Source organism: Loxodonta africana, chromosome 2, assembly GCF_030014295.1.
Source record: "Loxodonta africana isolate mLoxAfr1 chromosome 2, mLoxAfr1.hap2, whole genome shotgun sequence".
NCBI lineage: Eukaryota > Metazoa > Chordata > Mammalia > Proboscidea > Elephantidae > Loxodonta > Loxodonta africana.
The window spans coordinates 42854070-42875619 of record NC_087343.1 but is presented as its reverse complement, the minus strand read 5'-3'; the positions used below and the strand labels follow the sequence as shown (position 1 = coordinate 42875619).

The 21550-nt window shown below is 37.8% G+C and overlaps 1 protein-coding gene across 2 annotated transcripts in view; it reads right to left on the bottom strand.

The window, feature by feature from the left end:
- WDR70 (WD repeat domain 70) overlaps window positions 1-21550 on the bottom strand; it is a 364451-nt gene that overhangs the window by 246565 nt on the left and 96336 nt on the right. For both annotated transcript variants that reach the window (XM_010588101.3, XM_023545427.2), the window contains one exon: window positions 5918-6071. In XM_010588101.3, the coding sequence (XP_010586403.2) occupies window positions 5918-6071 (154 nt within the window). The remainder of the gene's footprint in view (window positions 1-5917; window positions 6072-21550) is intronic.

Genomic DNA, 21550 nt, shown 5'->3' with positions numbered 1-21550 from the left:
AAAGGAGCATCCAGTATTTGGCAGTGGCCATCACAATTTCATCAGCAAACCAGGTTTGCAGCATGGTTAAGGACATTATTCCTGCATATTCACCTCAAGTGTGGTTCAATAGTCCTTTCAACATTCTCATTTTATATAAATCAAGTAGACTCAGTTTCTGCTCCATGCAACTAAGAAATCGTACCGAAACCTTAGAGCTCACTATTTTGATTAGAGAGCTAAAGTATGTTAAAATATATTTTAGAGGTTCCACTCAAGATGGAGTTCACAGACTCCACCCATTCTTTCCAACTGATTACAACTAAAAATCCTAAACAAAATACAAAAAGCAACTAGGGGAAGACGCAGAATGAGTATAAACCCGAGGTCCTCAGGAACAACCAGTCTGACCAAACAGTCATGCTTTCAGGTATTTATCCAACTGACTAGAAACTACATCCATACAAAACCTACAAATAAATGTTTCTAACAGCTTTATTCATAAAGCTTTGTTGCCAAAACACGTTTGCCAATGGTCAGATGTGGGTTTGAGGGAAAGAGAGGAGTAAAGTAGACTTGTAGGTTTTCAGCCTCAGCAACTGGTAAATGGTTATGCCATTTATCAAAATATTAAGACTGCTGTGGGAGCAGGTTTAGGAAGAAAAATCAGGATTTCCTTTATGACATGCTAAGTTGAAATGTCTATTAAACATACAAATGAGCTTGTCAAGTAGATAGTTGGTCATACTGGATAGGTGAGGAGACAGGGCAAGAAATATAAATTTGTAAGTCCTCACTGTATGCATGGTATTTAAAGCCACACAATAGATGATAGCAATAGGGAGCAAGTAAAAATATTAAAGACGGCTCAGTGCTGAGGAAATCCAACATTTAGAGGTTGAGTAGAGGTGGAAGGAAACCCTGGTGGTGTAATGGCTAAGTGCTATGGCTGCTAACCAAGAGGTTGGCAGTTCAAATCCGCCAGGTGCTCCTTAGAAACTCTATGGGGCAGTTCTACTCTGTCCTATAGGGTCGCTATGAGTCGGAATGGACTGAACGGCAGAGGGTTTGGTTTTTTGGTTTAGAGGAGGAAGAGTCATAAAACAAGAGTGAGAAGGAACAGTCAGTGAAGTAGGAGGAAAACTAGAAGAGTACAGTAAATTGGAAGCCAAGTAAAGAAATATTTCAAGGAGACACCCATGAATAGAGAAGGTAAGCTTCCCTCAATTTTGTGCACCTTTAAGGTACTAAAGACACTAATTAACTGATGGCTTCATTGATGAAAATCTATAGGATTGTTAGGCCCATTAATTGCTTTCAGAAATAGAAATTTTTCAGCCTATACTTATTTAAGAAAAAAAAAAAAAGACACTCAAGGGCCTGGTAGTTAATACGTATCTGGTGTAGTTTCGCCCCAGTAAATATATGCCTCTGGGCCAGGAAAACAGCTCATGTTCTTTAATAAAAGAATACCCGAATAACCCAAGGCATACCCAACCTTTGAGGGCTTAGATACAAAACAGCTTCAGCCCCCACTCCCCAATTCTGCACACTATCCCACACCCTCAGTTTCGTCCTCTGTTGAACTTGGCTCCATCTCCACTTGCTCTCTTAATCTGATTCTTACTCTGTCTACCCGGTCAGTTCCTAACTTACCATTTTCATCTCCCCCTCTCGGACTCACAGATTTTACAAATGGCTGCTGCTCAGTCCAGCCCTTACGCCCCTCACTCCCTGCACTCTATCCTGACGGCAACCTAACAATTCACCCAGCCCATGCACGTCTTGAAGACAAGGCCCAGAAAACAGATCTTTTACTGATATTTGTTGGTTTGAGTTGAAATAGCATCTTGAGACAGAAAGCATATTTTTAAGAGGATCAAAAGAAAATGGCCCTTGTTAGAGAAGACATGAAAAGGATGCGTGGTCACCTTAGCTGTTTGAGTACCCATATTAAGAGCACAAATAGTAGGTTAAACTGAAAAAATCTAAAAGACTGTGAATGTTGTTTCTTGTTTGTAAAGACAGGAACATGACAAAGGCAATGGGAATGTTAAGTGCCCTTGTTTTAAAACAGTGACCAAAATTAGTCATAACAAAAATGAAGTTCAACTAAGGATTCTTAAATGGATTTAAACAGATTCAGTACCATGGCTAACATGAGTGGAAAAAAAATTTTAAGTGACACCTATTAAAGAACAGTTAGTGACTAAAATACTTTTTCATCAAATAAACTAGTTTTTCTCTCTTTTTCCTTTATCTAAACATAAGCACTCCTGAAAAGATTCCCTTCCTTCATTTAACAGCCTTAACTGGAAATAGCCTAGAAAAAAGAACTAAACAAGTATTTGTTTCTAATAACATGCTGTGATTTGCACAGAGAAAGGATGCTGCTGATCCATGACAGTACTGGTTCCCCCTACATGCTCGCACACAGAGGTGTGCTCATCTGTACTAATCTGTCCAGTCTTGTGGCTGTCCCTTTGACAACAGCTGCAAAACTGCCACCCTGCTGGAATGCTGTTTGCAGCCACTGAATGAGTGAGGTTCCATGACCCATAAAATGAAAGTACCCAGGCCTTTAGCATGGTGAGCTAACTAACAGAGCCAAACCCTATTAAGAGATAAAATACAGCAAAGAACAAACTGTGAACTTTGATCAAAAAGGTCTTCTTAACCTGCATCTATTCACAGGCTTTCAGGAATCATCAAACCTCCTGAAATTGTCAGCAAAATTTTATATAAGTACATTTTATTGGAAAGAATGTTCATAGATATAATTCAGGGGTTTGCAAACTTTTTCTCTAAAGGGCCAGATAATATTTTAGGCATTGCAGACCACATGGCTTCTGTTGTGACTACTCAACTCTGCCATTGTACCACGAAAGCAACCGTAGTCAATAGTAAATTAATGGGCATGGCTATGTTCCAATAAAACTTTTATTTACAAAAACAGGCTGCAGGCTGGATTTGGCTCACATGCAGTATTTTGTCTACCCCTGCTGTAATCCATCATACTCTTAGTCACTTCCTTATATGATGCAAGAATTCTGAAGTCCCTGTCCTTCTAATTCCTAAGCAACTTTAATATCCATCACGACACATCAAAGAGCACCCTAAATTCATTCTTCCTTGACTTACTCAACTCCAACCACCTCTTCCAAGATATTTCAGCAACCTCAATTATGGCTAAGTCTACCATCATCCCAAATAGTTCCTCTTCTGAAATCATGAAATCCCAAAACTTATTGATTTTAAAAAATGTTTATCACCTAATATGTTCTTCATATAGTCCACCAAGAAGATGGGCTATATGAAGAAGAATGGGGCAACAGAACTAGAGGAAGATTCATTAACAACCTGCATTATGCAGATGACACAATCTCACTTGCTGAAAGTGAAAAGGACTAAGAAAGATCAAAGACCACAGACTTCTCTATGGATTATGCCTCAACATAAAGAAAACAAAAATCCTCACAGCTGGACCAATAAGCAACATCCTGATAAATGGAGAAAAGACTAAAGTTGTCAAGGATTTCATTTTACTTGGATCCACAATCAATACCCATGGAAACAGCAGACAAGAAACCAAAAGATGCATTGTACTGGGCAAATCGGCTGCAAAAGATCTCTTTAAATGTTAAAAGCAAAGACATCATCACCTTGAAGACTAAGGTGTGCCTGACCCAAGCCATGCTGTTTTCAGTCACCTCATATGCGAGTGAAAGCTGGACAATGAATAAGGAAGATTGAGGAATTGACACCTTTGAATTGGAGTGTTGGGGAAGAATACTGAATATATCAAGGACTGCCAAAAGAATGAACCAATCTGTCTTGGAGGAAGTACAGCCAGAATCCTCTTTAGAAGCAAAGATGGCAAGACTATGTCTCACATACTTTGGGTATGTTATCAGGAGGGACCAGTCCCTGGGGAAGGACATCATGCTTGGTAAAGTAGAGGGTCAGCAAAAAAGAGGAAGACCCTCAAATAGATGGATTGACGCCATGGCTGCAACGATAGCCTCAAGGATAACAAAGATCATGAGGATAGCGCAAGACTGGGCAGTGTTTCGTTCTGTTGTACACAGGGTCGCTATTAGTCAGAAGCGACTCGACAGCACCTAACAACATGTTCCAGAATCTAGATATACCATTACTGGCCATACAACCTCCTATTTCCAATTCTTTAACTTTTTTACTTTCAACATCCTAAACTTAAACTACTCTCTCAGCATAACCTTGAGTGTTGTTTTGCTGTTCCTACAATAAACACCTTTTATCCTGGAATAACCCTCTCCCCACCCCAACTCCATCACTGTATTCCACTCAAACATCCAGGAGTCCTGAATAAGACTCAAAAATATCACATAAATATGAAGAATGAGTGCTACATTTGTAGCCATTGAACTCCCATAATTCTTCTAGTAATCTTCCTCTTACAATCAATAGGTATTCTCAGCCTTTACTATAACCCTACTGAAGGCCGCTCCATTATCTCCCAACACAAAACAAGGTAATGACCCTGCCGGTAGGTGGTAACATTTTCAATTTCCTGGGTGAGGCCCACCACCTATAAGCATATCTGCATTTGAGTCCATCTTTAGCCCTCCCATTCCCAATGGGAATCTTGAGAGCCAATCTTAGAATTCTGCCTATATCAAGGACAATGTGTGTAGTAATTCTCATGCTACTTCCTACGTACTGTAACAGTGAAAAATGAGTATATATATATTGATGATGTTGGGAACAAAGTTTCTCATTGTTGAAGATGGAAAATACAAATATGGAATGGGGAAAGTCTAGGAAGTTAAATTAAAATTGGATGTATCAGTGTGAACCCATGATTTTTCTTTATATATTTTTATTTTGGTTGTTTATTTCCCCACCTCCATCCCAGCTCTGACTTCTGAAAGAACCTAGAAGCTATGATACTCCAGCAGCAATGAACACAGCCAGTGCCCAGATCTTAATTTCTAAATACCATTCCTCATTAAAAGAAGGCATGGATTACTAAAGAAACAGGTAATTTATCAGGGAAGGAGAAGTACAAGGTGAACCTGAACTATTCTGTCGTGCCAGAACATAAGAAAGTATCTAAAAAATGATGGGAACATGTCCATGAAACCCAACCATCAGGTAAGAAATCAAGCCCCACTGAAACCATCATGATATAAAAACTAAACAATACACATGAAAAGAGAGAGAAGCCATGCAGTGGAGGATCAAGGTAAGCCATGTCAGTGAGGCCATTCTGGACCTTACAACCATTCTAGTGCCCCAGCTGACACTATATGATGCAGAAGAACTTCCAGGTCAAGCCACAGAATTGTAAGATATAATAAGTCATTGTTGTTTTAAGACAGTAACTTTTGGGATAGATTATCATAAATGTGTGCTAAATTAATTAAATTCATTAAGATATTTTATATACATATATGTAAACATATACATACATAGAGTGAGCTCTGGTGGCCCAACAGTTAAGCACTTGACTGTTAACCAAAAGGTTGATGATTCGAACCCACTCAGTGGTTCTGCAGGAGAAAGACCTGGCAACCTGCTCCCATAAAATTATAGCCTAGAAAACCCTAAGGGGCAGTTCTACTCTGTCACACAGGGTCACCATGAGTGGAAATCAACTCAACAGCACCTAACAACAACTATATATATATATATATATACACATACACGCACACACACGTATATAATATATATAATATTCAAAACCAAACCCAGTGCCGTCAAGTCGATTCCGACTCATAGCGACCCTATAGGACAGAGTAGAACCGCCCCACAGAACTTCCAAGGAGTGCCTGGCGGATTCAAACTGCCAACCCTTTTGTTAGCAGCTGTAGCACTTAACCACTATGCCACCAGGGTTTCCATATATAATATACATACAGTATATATATATTTAATAAATTTGTTTTATGTTTACCTTGGTGTTGGCCATGTCCACAATATACTGGTCACCCTTTATACATTCCATTACTTCAAAGCCATCTCTGTCAATCACCTTAGCCTGAGAACTTCCAGATACAACAAGAATCATGTCTCCTGTGTTACTGTACTGTAGTGACTTGATTTGATGACTGAAAAAAGAAAAATAATCTAATGAGACACTGATCATAAACTTTTATACTTTGACTGCATTAAGCACTGCCAGAAAAAAAGTCATACAACTGCACAAATTGGTAATTCTACAAAATCAAGAAGGTAAACTTCAAATGATTTCCTCAACACCCGCTGGCTATCCTGTTAGATCTCTCCTCCCACTGTCCATAGTAATCTCTTAAAATCCTCTATCCTCACAATACAACCAATTTCCCCTCTTTTAGCTGTTGATTCCTTCTACTCTTTCTCAGAAGATACTATTAAGAATTGCCTCAACTTCTTCCTGTTAATGCTATAAACTTAGCATCATCTGAACTCCTTTCTTTCTTCTCCTTTTCTATTACAATGGTAGAAGTCAACCTCTCCTGCCTAAGGCAAATCTTAATTACCTAAATCCTGGGTCCCATCCTTTCATGCCTCCTCAGGAACTTCTACTGACTATCCTCGCTCTCCTCCTCTTCACAGCTAAGCTCTGTGAACAAGTTTTCAACCTTCCACAACTCCCCCTTCTTTCCTCTAGCACTGTACCTTTTGACCCTCACCAATCCACTAAAACTGATCTTGCTATTGTGACTGCAGTCAATACTGCGGTGTGCATGCAGATCTAAAACCTTCAGGACTGAGGTACTCATACTGTCTTAGTTATCTAGTGCTGCTATAACAGAGATACCACAAGTGGATGGCTTTAACAAAGAGAAATTTCTTTTCTCACGTTAAAGTAGGCTAAAAGTCCAAATTCAGGGTGTCAACTCCAGAGGAAGGCTTTCTTTCTCTGTCAGCTCTGGAGCAAGGTCTTTCTCATCAATATTCCCCTGGACTAGGAGCTTCTGTGAGCAGGAACCCCAGGTCTAAAGGATGCGCTCTGCTCCCAGTGCTTCTTTCTTGGTGGTATGAGGTCCCCAATTCTCTGCTTGCTCCCCTTTCCTTTTATCTCTTCAGAGATAAAAAGTAGTACAGGCCACACCCCAGGGAAACTCCCTTTACCTTGGATCAGGAGGTGACCTGAGTTAAGAGTGGTGTTACAATCCCACCGTAATTCTCTTAACGTAAAATTAAAATCACAAAATAGAGGACAACCACACAATATTGGGAATCACAGCCTAACCAAGTTGATACACACATTTTGGGGGGGACTTAATTCAATCCATGATACATACTATGACCTTCGAGGATTTAGTTTGCAGATGGCTAGCTGCTGAAAAAAGTTTGCAGATGGCTAGCTGCTGAGACCTCAGGAATTTTCCACCCTCACCACTCCATTAAAAACTGATCTTGCCATTGTGGCTGTAGTGAATACTGCGATATGCCACCCAAATCTCCACCTTCACGACTAAGGTACTAGCTAATCCCTCATTACTTCACTCCTCTGTTATAGTTGGTAATTCTTTATATTAAACTTTCCCTGTTCAAACTACCTTATGATTTCTCTCTCCCAATCAGGCCCTGACTCTTATACCTAATTTCAGGCAATTAGATACACAGGCAAATAACTGAGAAAATTATAACCTGTTTGGTCTAATCTGTTTATATATATATATATATATATATATATATATACACACATACACACACACATATATACACACACACATACACATGCACAAAGAGATCATATCTTTGATAATTAGATAGCTCAGACAGCTAAATAAAAATCTCTAATGTAAGAATGGCATGAACTACATAGTTCACAGGGCGTCTATGTTAACAGTGCTTCCATTCGGAGGAAATCTTAATTTTCCTCACTTACAATAAGTGATTACTTTGTTTTACCTATTGCTCCTTTATTATTTCCAAACACAAATGAAAATATAAAAAAACAGGGAAATCTAGGAAGTTGTAGAAATAGTCCTAGCTCCATCTCTCTAACTAGCTAGTCTACCAAATTACTCTAGTTGTAAAAAAAAAATAAAAAAAGTTGTAAGTGGAGAGAAATGCAAGAGCTCAGCTATACCACGCTAACATTTTGCTTTTTAGCATTATATAAACTTCTAACATTTTTCCACTTTCTCATTGTTTTTCATGTGCTCTCTGATGTCCACTTTGCCAACGTTAAAATGAAATACTCAGCATCAAGTTCACCACTCCTGTCCCGCTTCACTCTTAATTCTGCTAGCCACAGAGTTAAAAGGGCAGGATTAAGAGTCATTAGACACAGCACTAAGGAGAATTAAAGGGCTTGTTCAAGGGGTATAACATCTGCTCCTCAAATTCCTGCCTAAACAACTAAGATTCCGATCAAAGAGAAGAGAGGGAAAGCCAATCTGAGAGTAAACTAGAGTCATGAGGAAGTAAATGTCCTCCCAGGGAGTAACTCTGACACCAGAGGAAGGCTTAGTGACATTACACAATTCTTTCGGTAAAGTTATTCACGGGACAAGTGGGAGTATAAAAGTGTAAGTGGAGGGGTGTGGGAAGGTGAAGACTGAGGATCCTTTTAAGTAGTTTTTGCTCAGCTAGCAAAACAAGCTGGGACATGCAAAGACAGATAAACACAGCTGTTTGGGGCTGTCATTTGAAGCTCAGGAGCCAAGGTGTCCTGATGCAGTGAAAAGCGCACCGGAATGTGAGTCAGGAGCCCAGGGATCTAAGCCCTCGCTCGGCTGCTAACTAGCTGTGTGATGATGAGCCTTGGTCGCCTCATTATTTGGAAAGCGAGTGGGTGAGACTGGATGGCAGCATAATACAGAGGCGCTTCCGACACACACAGTACATGTACTCGCCCTATAATCTCACTGAATCCTGGTTGCCTCCACTGATGAAGAAATAGGAGAAATATTTGTGTGACAGGGTTGGGGTGAGGAGTAAAAGTAATGTACATAAAGCTACCTAGCACAGGACTTGAAACAAGCGGTAGTTATTATTATTAATTTTTTTATTTCCAAGGTCTTTTTAAAATTATTTGAGGAGTATAAAATCTTGGTAGCCAAATACAGTGTTATTTTAAATTCACTACAAGATAAGTTTTATATGTTTATCGTACGTTTCATTACTAACCCAAATACCCAAGAGAAATAAATGTTCTGATCTGATTTTCTGCATCCACCCAAAAAAACTCAAGTAATATATTAAATATGGCTACTATATCCTTGGAAATGAAAGGGAACAATGCTTAGAGGAAATACAATTTCAGATTTATGTGCCATCTGTCTACAGTATTTGATGAAATTGTCCGTTCCTGCCAGGTATGCAATATATATTATCTAGAGCAGAAAACAGTCCAAGAAAGCAAAAGACATGATGCGGCTCCATCAAAGTTTGCCATATGAGAATATCAGAAAATATGTACCTAATTTATATCACAGCAAAACAAATCTTCACCTGCTTTAATATTTTAGCTTTCAAATTTAAGAACAGATTACCAATGCAAAACTAATTAAGAACACATTGCCTATCGGCTTAATACACTAAAAGTTGATAAACTGGTACTACTAAATTTACAAAATATATCTGTCAAAAAAAACTAAAGCTACAGAAAGTTTCTTTCTTAAATCATTACTTCCAAGAAAATTTTTTCAGAGTAATTTTTATTCCAGGATTGCATACGTTGTTGTTGTTGTTATTGTTAGGTGCCGTCAAGTCGATTCCAATCATAGTGACCCTATGTACAACAGAACAAAATATTGCCCAATCATGCACCATCCTCACAAAACATTGTTGTGCTTGAGCCCGTTGTTGCGGCCAATGTGCCAATCCACCTCAGTGAGGGTCTTTCTCTTTTTCACTGACCCTCTACTTTACCAAGCATGATGTTCTTCTCCAGGGACTGGTCCCTCCTGATAACATGGCCAAAGTACGGGAGAAGAAGTTTTGCCATCCTTGCTTCTAAGGAGCACTCTGGCTGTACTTCTTCCAAGACAGATCTGTTCCTTCTCTGGCAGTCCAAGGTATTTCAATATTCTTCACCAACACTATAATTCAAAGGCATCGATTTTTCTTCAGCCTTCCTTATTCATTGTCCAGCTCTCGCATGCATACAAGGCAACTGAAAATACCATGGCTTATGTCAGGCGCACCTTAGTCCTCAAAATAACATCTCTGTTTTTCAACACTTCAAAGCCGTCTTTTGCAGCATATATGCCCAATGCAACACGTTGTTTGATTTCCTCCAAAAATTCAATGAGTCAGTACCACCTCACACAACACCCTGTAAAAATAATAAATTAGTGGCATATGCCCATTTTTCCATTTCAAACTGTTGCACCGGTCCCTGCCTGCCGGTAGCATGCACTTCAGTGGGATAGCAACTTCCCAATAAACCCCAGAGGCACAAAAAAGTATGTGGTCATTATATGTACCATTGGTGATGAAAGTGATAAAAAGGAGCTGAATGTTTAGTTCCTTCTTATGTTTAAGAGTAGAAGGAATTAGAGCAGAACATTCTTAAAAAAAAAAACTATGCAAAAATCCTGTGGCCATTTTGCTAGCGTATATTAAGAAAAGGGAAGAAATGAATAGGCACCAAGTCATAAAGGACTCTACGGAAAGGATTTATTCAAAGTGTATCACGAAGATATTAAAAGGGTTTAGCATGGAATAGTAGGGGAAATCAGTAAGGAGACTGCTACAGTACTCTAGGTGAGATTTTAAGCAAGGAAGAGCCTTGAATGAACCCTGAAGGAGAAATTTTGAAGAGTTTAGAGAGACAAAAGAGTACTCCATCCTGGAAAAGAGCATTAACAAATGCATAAAGAAAAGGACCAAGTAAGGGCAGGGAGTGGAGGGCTAGGGGTAGTGTGGGGGAACAGTGGGGACACTGAACTGACTGCAATGAAGCTTTCTTGTTGGGAAGTACCAAGATACATAGATAGAAAAATGAAAACATTCTAAAAGTCCTGCAAAATTAAGCAGAAGAATATAACACAACACTTTAGAAATTAAGAAATGGTACAAGGTCATCTCAAAATCTAAAAAATTAGTTTGTGAACATAAGGGATATCTTGCAGATACTGCAAAAAGAATATAAATATGAGGTCCTTAGAAACTTAAAAACAGAACAGATAACAGAAGATTTCTAAGGAAAAATAGCTGCTTGATGGATACAATCAAAAAAAAAAAAAAAAAAACTAGTAAAATTTTAAAATAGGGAGAAACATCAAAGTTGCAAACTAAAAGAACTATTTGAATGTAGGAAGTGCCCAGAAATTTCTATTAGGAAAGGACCAGAGTGATTATAAAAATGCCTTCTAGAAAAGGGTATTATACCCATGTGTGAAAATGTTCCGGAAACCATGAATTCCTAGAGGAATATGTTCTTAAAGTAGCAAGGTTGTCCTTAAGGAAACAATTAGAACAAACACTGGACAGATGGTAGCTAAAGAAGTTCAGGAGATGATACAGAGGCTGACAAAAGAAAAATATACGAATCTGTAACAGAATCCAACCAAGCCCATTGCCGCCAAGTTGATTCCAACTCACAGTGACCCTAGCTTCCCTGAAAACAGAACATCCATCACATACAGAAGAGATCCAACCCCTCAACACTCTACAAACTATAGGCTCATTCCATTAGCTACAACCTATTACATTTAAGAACGAAGAATCTGTTCAGCCTATTTCTCAGTAGGCAGAGAGATTAAATAAGGATCAGCGATAAGGAAACATAAAACAATAAGAGGGCTGTGAATAAACTGTGAAAAAAATTTAAAGAAAAAATATATTTTCAGACTATAATTGTTTTATGCTGAAATAATTTCAAGAAAACATGGCTCTTATTAACATAAGCAAAAAATTGACAAGGTGAAAACATAGCCTATCGAAAGAAGTAAAATGGAAGAAATAGAAAACATTTCAAAATACATTAGAAGCTGCTCTTTGAAAGGCACCGCAAAGAAAATGAAAAGACAAGCCACAGACTGAGAGGAAATATGTGGGATGCACATATCTTATAGAAGACTTTACCAAATAACACAAGAAAAACAATCCAAAAAAAAAAAAAATGGGCAAAAGATTTGAACAGACACTTCACCAAAGAATCTATATGTATAGTAAATAACCACATAAAAAGGTTCTCAAAACCATTAGTCAACAGGAAAAATTAAATTAAAACTACAGTGACATATCACTACACACCCAAATGAATGGCCAAAATTAAAAGGACTGATAATACCAAATGTAGGGAAGGATGTGAAGTAACCACAACTTTTATACATTGCTGATAAGAAAGCAAAATTGTACAGCCACTAAAGAAAAGATTAGCGGTTTCTTATATTTGGCAGTTTCCTAGGTGTTTACTTACACAAGAAAAACAAAAATATCTATCTACAAGAAGACCTGCACAGAAATATTTATAACAGCTGTATTCTGTGCTGAATTCATAGTGTTTAATAACTATTTTTTTAAAGTGTCTATCAACTGATGAATGGATATACAAATTGTAGTATACCCATACAATGTATTATTATGCAGCAATAAAAAGGAACAAAACTATTGATACTAGCAACAACCAGATCAGTGGTTGCTTGAGGGTTAAGAGAGATGACTGACTTCAAAGTGGCCGGAGGGAATTTTTGGCATGATGGAAATGTTTCACATCTTCATTGTGGTGGTGGTAACGGCTGCATGCATTTCTCAACATTCACAGAACTGTACCCTTAAAAAAGTGAATTTTACTGAATATATACCTCCCTGCAACTTTTAAAAATGTTCATTAAAAACAATAAGGTACTGAATTAAAATAAAAGGAAATTAGTTAAGTGGACCGGTTTAAGAGAATCTCATAGATTGCAGAAAAAAATAAAAATAAAGAGAACTGGATCATAAAAATTAAAGGGAAATGGAGAACAGGAAACAGAGAACTAAAACTGCACAGCTGGAACTCCTAAAAAGAAAATCAGGGCAGATGATGAGAGCCTAAACAAAAGTGTGCTTTTTCAGAGGTTAAAATTCAATGTCTTAGCACTAACAAAAACTTAGTAAGGGGAAATAATACTTGAGAAACATAAGAGATATCAACTTGAGAAAGTCTGTACACTGAAATTCCTTCAACTAAATACTAAGAATAATAAGAACAAACATTTACTGAGTCCTTTACTATGTGCCAGGCACTTCACATATATTATTCGATCTCATCATCATCACAGCCCAAAGAAATGGATACAGAAACCAAAGTCAAGGAGATTAAATAGCTTGTCAAAGCCCATATGGCAAGTGAACTAGTCAAGAGAGAATTCAAATTTATACTTAGATGACTCACAGTCCATGCTCATACCTATTATGTACATTGACTATATAGTAATACCTAGTTGTAGAATTTAACTTTACATAACTCAGTCTGCTATGAAAAAGAAAACAAAGGAAAAATGTTTCAACGGAAGTCTGACAGAGCAGAGTTCCCCCCTCCACACTGAAACTGAAAGCTGTAGCACAAAGTCAACTAAATTAGCAGAGAAGACAGTGTATCACGCCCAATCGCTACAGCAGTGACTCATCCATTCTGATTTCTAGTAACAGAATTCTTTTTAAATTTCTGAAACTAGGATTGACATAGGAAGGTGAAATATTCGGTAAAAGGTTTTTTCCTCACTCTTCTCTGAACTCTAGAAGTGTTGAATGAAAAGAAGAAACTGATAGATATATGCTAACAACTGCAAATGCCATTTGAATTAGTGGGAATCACTGCTCAGGGGCAATCAATGTTAATATAAAATGAATGGAATCATAAGATGCAATAAAACTCACTAACCTGTTACCTAGAGAACTATTTACTGGGTTTTTTTATTTTTGTTTTTTAACACAGCTAAACAGATCAGGTTTTTTATAAGGTTTTCACCGGCTAATTCTTTTAAGAAGTACTCACCAAATCCTTCTTTCTAGTCTGTGTTTGTCTGGAAGCCCAGCTGAAACCTGCCCGCCATGGGTCACCCAAGTATTGGAATACCACTGGCATAGCTTCCAGCATCACAGCAACATGCAAGCCTCCACACTACAACAAACTGACAGATGCATTTTACTTGGATCCACAATCAATACTCATGGGAGCAACAGTCAAGAAATCAAAAGACAATTGCACTGGGTAAATCTGCTGCAAAAGACCTCTTTAAAGTGTTAAAAACCAAAGATGTCACCTTGAAGACTAAGGTGTGCCTGACCCAAACCATGGTGTTTTCAATCGCCTCATATGCATGCAAAAGCTGGACAATGAATAAAGAAGACCAAAGAAGGATTAATGCCTTTGAATTGTGATGTTGGCAAAGAATTTTGAACATACCATGGACTGCCAAAAGAAAAAATAAATCTGTCTTGTAAGTAGTACAGCCAGAATACTCCTTAGATGCAAGGATGGCAAGACTACCTCTTACATACTTCAGGCATGTTAGCAAGAGGCATCAGTCCCTGGAGGACATCAGGCTTGGTAAAGTACGGATTCAGTGAAAAAGAGGAAGACCCTCAATGAGATGGACTGACAAAGTGGCTGCAACAATGGGCTAAAGCATAACAACGAATGTGAGGATGACACAGGACCAGGCAGTGTTTCGTTCTGTTGTATACAGTGTCTCTATGAGTTGGAATCAACTCAACTACACCTAATAACAACAACAACAACAAACAGATCACCCTGTAACCTGTACCCTAATGCATCACCACAGTGTAAGAGCCCAAGATTTCCAAAAATGTCTGTTCTTTTTTTTACCCTGGACTGTTAGGGCTTAACGCAAAGATTTTAGAGAAATCATTTAGAAATCTTTAGAGACATCTTCTCCTGTTCAAAAAGATAGGTACAGCTTGCTGAGAGGAGTATTCTACTCTACACAACAGGTAATCTTTGAAGAAAAACATGAGAAGGTTCTATTACCTTTACAACTTATTTAATGAATAATAAATTTATTCATACCAAGCACTGTTCTAGGTGCTGGGATACAAGTGAACAAATGTAAAAAAAAAAAAAAAGGATCATTCCTGATAGCACTGTTGCTGTTAGATGCCATCGAGTCAATTTTTGACTCATATCCACCCCACATGACAGAGTAGAACTGCCCCCAGAGGGTTTTCTAGGCTGTAATCTTTACAAAAAGAGCCCTGGTGGTACAATGGTTAAGTGCTTGGCTGCTAACTGAAAGGTTGGTGGTTCAAATCCACCAGCCACTCTGTGGGAGAAAAGACCTGGTGACCTGCTCCAGTAAAGATTATAGCCTAGGAAACCCTATGGGGCAGTTCTACTCTGTCCTATAGGGTTGCTACAAGTTGAAATCCACTCAACAGCAAACAACAACAATCTTTACATAAGCAAATCACCTTGGTCTTTCTCCTGTGGAGCAGCTAGGTGGGTTTGAACTGCCAACCTTTTGGGTATCAAAAATACATCAAGGCAATGGATGGAGTGGGTAGCAGTGAAGAGGTGGGGACAGAAACTACTTTTAATTTTTTTTAGGAAAAGGCCTTTCTGAGGAGCTGACATTTGAACTGAAACATGACCTAAGAGAAAGCCATTGGTTCTTAGTTAACAGGATACATTCTTAAATTATGTAATTTGATGATAGCAGAAATTCAGGAAATCAAGTAAAACATCTTTAACCTCACAAAAGTTTATAATGAAAGTATCAAAGAAAAAAAAAAAAAGGAGAAAATATATGCAGGCAAACAGTGTATGTCAAAGAATATCGACTGTGTTTTCCTACACACTTTTTCAACTCAGGCTAAAGCTGTCTGATGATGCGCAAGGGTAACAACTCCACACTGACCTCTGCAAGGACTACGTCAGCAAACCCCACTCAGTAAACCAAAAGAAAGCCCTGGCATTCCCAGGACTGGCCTGACACACGAGAGGACTTATGATCTGATTAGCCCACGAATTTTACAACTGCGGCATCTTAGCCTCCAATTTTCCTATTGGTGATATTGAAGATTGGTACAGGTTTCTCATAACAAAAACTTGTTATACAAAAGACACAAAATTGAAGTAGCTAGATAGAGCTGATATTCTAGTTTGCTTTTCAAGTAGGTCCTAATCAATGCTAATGATCAGTGATATCTACGGGAAAAACATCACATATGGCCTAATGGTTACTTTCTGGATAAGATGCAACATAAATCCAATTCTCAAAAAGTGAAGATTAATCAAACCCCCACTTTTCCATTCTTAATCATCTCTGACACCAGCTGCCCACACGGCACTCCCTCTCCCTCTGCCCCTAGCCACCCAGAACTAGATCATAGCTTACAAATTAAAAGGACACTGCCTTCAGACTGCAAAAACAGGCAGACACCAGCCACAAAGTCGGAGGTCCACACAACAAACACCCTTACTTCTGGCCTGCTGGCTGCAAATTTAGGGTTTTTCTACTACCCCTTCAGGGTGCCAGCTGCAAGCTCAGGGACCTCCTCGGGCTCCCCACTTTCACCTGCTGGCTCCCATTACTCCTTTGGGTTCAAAAATTCACTGGAACAACTCACAGAACTCACAGAATATACTATACTTATGATTACAGATTTATTATAGCTAAAGGAAATGAATCATGATCATCATAAGAGATACATGGGCAAGGTCTGGGACGGTTCCCAATGCAAAGCTCTCATGTCCCAAAGAGGGTGCATCATCCTCCTTTGTCAACCAGGAAGCTCTTGGAGCCGCTGTGTTCAGAACTTTATTGACTTCATTATGCAGCCATGATTGAGGCCTCATTGCATATGTATGATGGGATAAATCATGCCTCCTAAGGGCGGGTGGTCTTTCTGGTCTGACCAGTCCCTACTCATTAGCATAAACCTTCAGGTATGCTCTGAAAATTTTAGGTAATAAAAGCACCTCAATTATTCAGGAAATTATGAGGGTTATCTCTCAGGAACCAAGGAAAAAAGTCAAACTTTTTTTTTTTTTTTTTATATAAAGTGATTCATTACTGCATAGTTACTAACTAGAAGTTGCAAAATCTGATAATTTAGAAAATAATATTAATAAGCAACCTTATAAAACAAGTCCACCAATTCACTAATTAGTTATAAAAAGTACAGTTAAAAATGCCTTGTCATTAATCTGGATGCAATTAATGAGCTCTTATCTAGAAGAAAAGAGATAATTACAATGACATGATTACTGCAATTTTTATATATCCCTGCTGCACTGAACTATCAGCTCACACACAAATCATATGTCCAATTTTGCAAAAGTAATCTTTATCTATCTTCGGTTTCTTTTCAGAATTAACTACTAGCCCAGAAAACAAAACAAAGCCTAAATGCCTGGAAGAACAGCACATTTAAAACATGAATTCCTGCCACTAATCCCTCACACAATAATGTTTAAATGAATAAAACTATGCTATATAAATACCGGAAACCCTGGTGGCGTAGTGGTTAAGTGCTACGGCTGCTAACCAAAGGGTGGGCAGTTCGCATCTGCCAGGCGCTCCTTGGAAACTCTATGGGGCAGTTCTACTCTGTCCTCTAGGGTCGCTATGAGTCAGAATTGACTCAGTGGCATTGGGTTTGGTTTGGTTTCTATAAATACCATCTGTAAACTAATGAAAAAACTTTCCCTAAAAGATAAAATGGAATACTCAGTTTTCTAACATGGGCAATGAATAAAGTCTTCAGTGAGTAAGGCTTATAAAATAAATGAATTTAGGCAAACACACATATCCTTGACTGTGTCTGATGACACTTTTTTCTAACTGGTTTCAAATCCCTATTTGCCTACGTGTAACATAGTGGTTAATGGTGTAGGTTCTACAGTTAGAATGTTTACATTCATGCCAATAGCACATAAACAACTCTGTAACTTAGTGTGAGATCTTGGACTAGCTAATTAATTTTCCTAAGCCTCCACTTGTACATCAGTAAAATGTGGATATAAAGATACTTATGATATAAGCCCTGGTGGTGCAATGGTTAAAAGCTCAGCTGTTCACCAAAACGTCAGCAGTTCGAATCCTTGGAAACTCTATGGGGCAGTTCTACTCTGTCCTATAGTTACAAGAATTAACTGATATAAAGAACTCAGCCAGGCTCAATAAATTTTAGTCATATTTGGTTTTGGATAATATGATATTTATAATACATTTTCTTCCCATCTTAGTCCCCCAGACATCTAGTTCTTTTCCTCACAACCAGTATTACGAGTTTCTTGTTTATCCTTCCAGGAATATTTTATACATACACAAACCAATAGTATATATTGCTTTTTCCAAGCTTTTTATTATTTTTTAACAATATTATTTAACTGGGTATGAACATATAACAGGCTACTTGTATTTACAACTCTTATACAACTGCAAAATCAAAATAAATTTAAAGGAAACATGAACCACTTCACGTCCACCCAAAAAAACCATTGCTGTCGAGTCGATTCCAACTCCTAGCGACCCTACAGGACAGAGTAGAACTGCCCCATAGAGTTTCCAAGGAGTGCCTGGTGGATTCAAACTGCTGACTTTTTGGTTAGCAGCCGTAGCACTTAACCACTATGCCACCAGGGTTTCCCATCACTCACAGGAATGGCTATAATCAAAAGACAATAAAAACTGCGGGTGAGAATGTAGAGAAATTGGAACCCTTATGTATTGCTCGTGGATATATACAATGGTACAGTCACTTTAGATAACAGTGCATTAGTTTCTTAATGTTCAACAAAAATTTACCATATGACCTAGCAACTCCACCCCTACATAGCCATACAAGAGAAATAAAAACATATATCCACATAGATACTTGTACACAAATGTGCATGGCAGCATTGTTCACAATACCCAAAAAAGTGGAAACAACCCTAATGTCTACCAACTGGTGAATGGGCAAACAACACGCGCTATATTCATACCAAACCAAACCCGTTGCCGTCAAGTCGATTCCAACTCATTGGGACCCTACAGAACAGAGTAGAACTGCCCCATAGAGTTTCCAAGGAATGCCTGGTGGATTCAACCTGCCAAGCCTTTTGGTTAGCAGCCGTAGGTCTTAACCACTATGCTATCAGGGTGTCCCTATTCATACAATGGATTATTATTTGATCATAAAAAGGAACAAAGTACTGACATGTGCTACAACACAGCACAATCTCAAAAGCATTAAGTGACAGGAGTCAGACACAAGAGGCCATGTATTGTACAACTCCACTTACATGAAATGTCCAAAAAACACAGTAAGTGGATTAGTAGTTGCTTAGGACAGGACTGGGCATGCAAATTAGGAGTGGCTACAAATGGGAACGAGGTTTCTTTCTGGGGTGACAGAAATGTTCTACAATTAGATTGTGGTGATGGGTACACAACTCTGTAAATCTACTAAAAACTATTAAATAGTAATTAAATATGTAAATTTTAGGGTATGTAAATTATGTCTCAGTTAAGTTATTTTTAAAGGTAAATATTAACAAAACAACAAATAAAATTCACATAAATTTTAATCTAAGACCATGCTGTTTGCTCAAACATCATCAAATAGAATGAAACAATTTACTGTGAAACAAATAAATTATATCCTTCTACCCTAGTACTCTAGTCTGCCATCAGATCAACAAGTTAATGGATATGGAATTGCCTGTCCTAGCACATTCTTATTTTACTGTGTTCCAGTGATGACTCAATTCGTCCACCGATTTTCTGTTAGAACTACTGTGCAAACTTTGTTCCTAAGACATTTTATGACAAAACAGGCTTTCATCTGGTGCCAATGCATCATTTATTTACGAAACATGTTTCTGCTCCTTTCTTATTAGGCACGGAAACTAAAAGTAGTTAAATGTGCACTTTTTTGAGGTCGAATGATTTTAAACACTAAGGTAAATAAAGGCAGGCATTAACGTCAGGCTAAGTGATTATCAAAATGAAAAAGATAAAAAATTTTAAGTTAATGAAAACAATTCAGGAACCCCTAAGGATATGCCTATGAACCCCATTTGGAAAACTGTCGCAAAGTGCCAAAGTTTCAGAAGTTCCTCTGCAGAGATACTTGACTTCACACTGAATGCTACTCATAAAAAAAAAAAAATTTTTTTTGAGCAATTCTAGTAAATGCGCACTCATAACATGGCTTTGGGAAGACTGTCTCTATAGTGCATGACTGAAAACAGTCTTGTCTTCAATAATGACTACTTGGTGGATTTCAGAAATGGAAATTTATTTTAACATAAGCCAAATAATAATAATAATTTTAAAGCAAGATAAATTGGTAAAAAAAAATAGTAGAATTCATACACTTAAAAAGGTTGTTAACATTTGATACAAATGATTAACAAACTGCTGAAAACCATCTAAAACTGCAAATAATTGTCTTCAAAACTGAATATAATATACAATCACTTAAATCAATACTTACTGTGTATAAAATTGTGTCACGTGTGACTAAACAACAACTAGTTGACTAAATTACCTTTCAGAAATTTATGCAAAACATATGGCTTACAAATCTCCAAACTAATCATTAACTTGTTAATCTGATGGCAGACCTGAAGACTAGGGTAGAGGGATATAATTTATTTTCCACAATTAAAAAATTGTTTCAGTCTATACGTCCCAGTGAGATGTCTGTCTGTTTTTTGCTTTGTATTGTTTTCCATCCATCTCATGCCAAATACTGGCAGTCCTAGCTTTGCATGGTTCTCATATGCATGAATTTCAGTTATCACAGATTCATCAGATAATACCAGGCCTCCAAAAACATGGTTCACATTTTAGCTACCATGGTATACTAACTGTGAGTAACTGCATAAACTACAAACTTTGCTGCTGTCTCCTCAGTCCAAAAATCGCTATGAAAATTGCTGCGCATCATGATCAGCGACCAATCACGTCACTGCTTCCAAAGTCTGTTGGTGATTGGTCACTGTGTATCTGTCATTCAGTTCACACACAGACAGCAAAACCTGTAGTTATGTTGTCTCCTTGTCTCCCAGTGATAAATCCATTTGCCACTTTATAAAAATGGATAATCGAAAAAGGAGGGCAATTTGACAACGTCAAAAATTTTATATACACAAGACATTCTACTTCCTGCCATCTGCTCTTGAGAAATCCTCAATTTATACATGTGAGGTACAGAGATAATCATTTCATCAGTTCTTTCTTAACAGTGAAAAAAGTGGCCACAACTGAATAGCTCAATGCAGCGGTTCTCAAAGTGTGGTCCTTAGACCAGCATCACGAGCATCATCTACGAACTCACTTGAAATGAAAATTCTCAGGACTCACCCTATACTTACTGAATCAGAAACTCTAAGGGTGGGGCCCCACAATACACACTAATGGTTCTGATGCCTGCTAAAGTTCCAGAACTATGAACTACGGGGAGCAACTTATGTTATACTATGCCAAACATACACTTTAAAAGAATATAATAGTATACATATGCTATTATTGAAAAACTCCAAAGAATATTATTAAGTGGAAAAATATATATTGTGGAATAATAACTGATATGATTTATGAAAACAAATATAGTATTTACTGTTTTTTGATAGGAGCATATATTTGTTGGTAACTGCTTGGAAAAAAAGCTCAAAGAACATACCTCACAATAAAAACAGTGG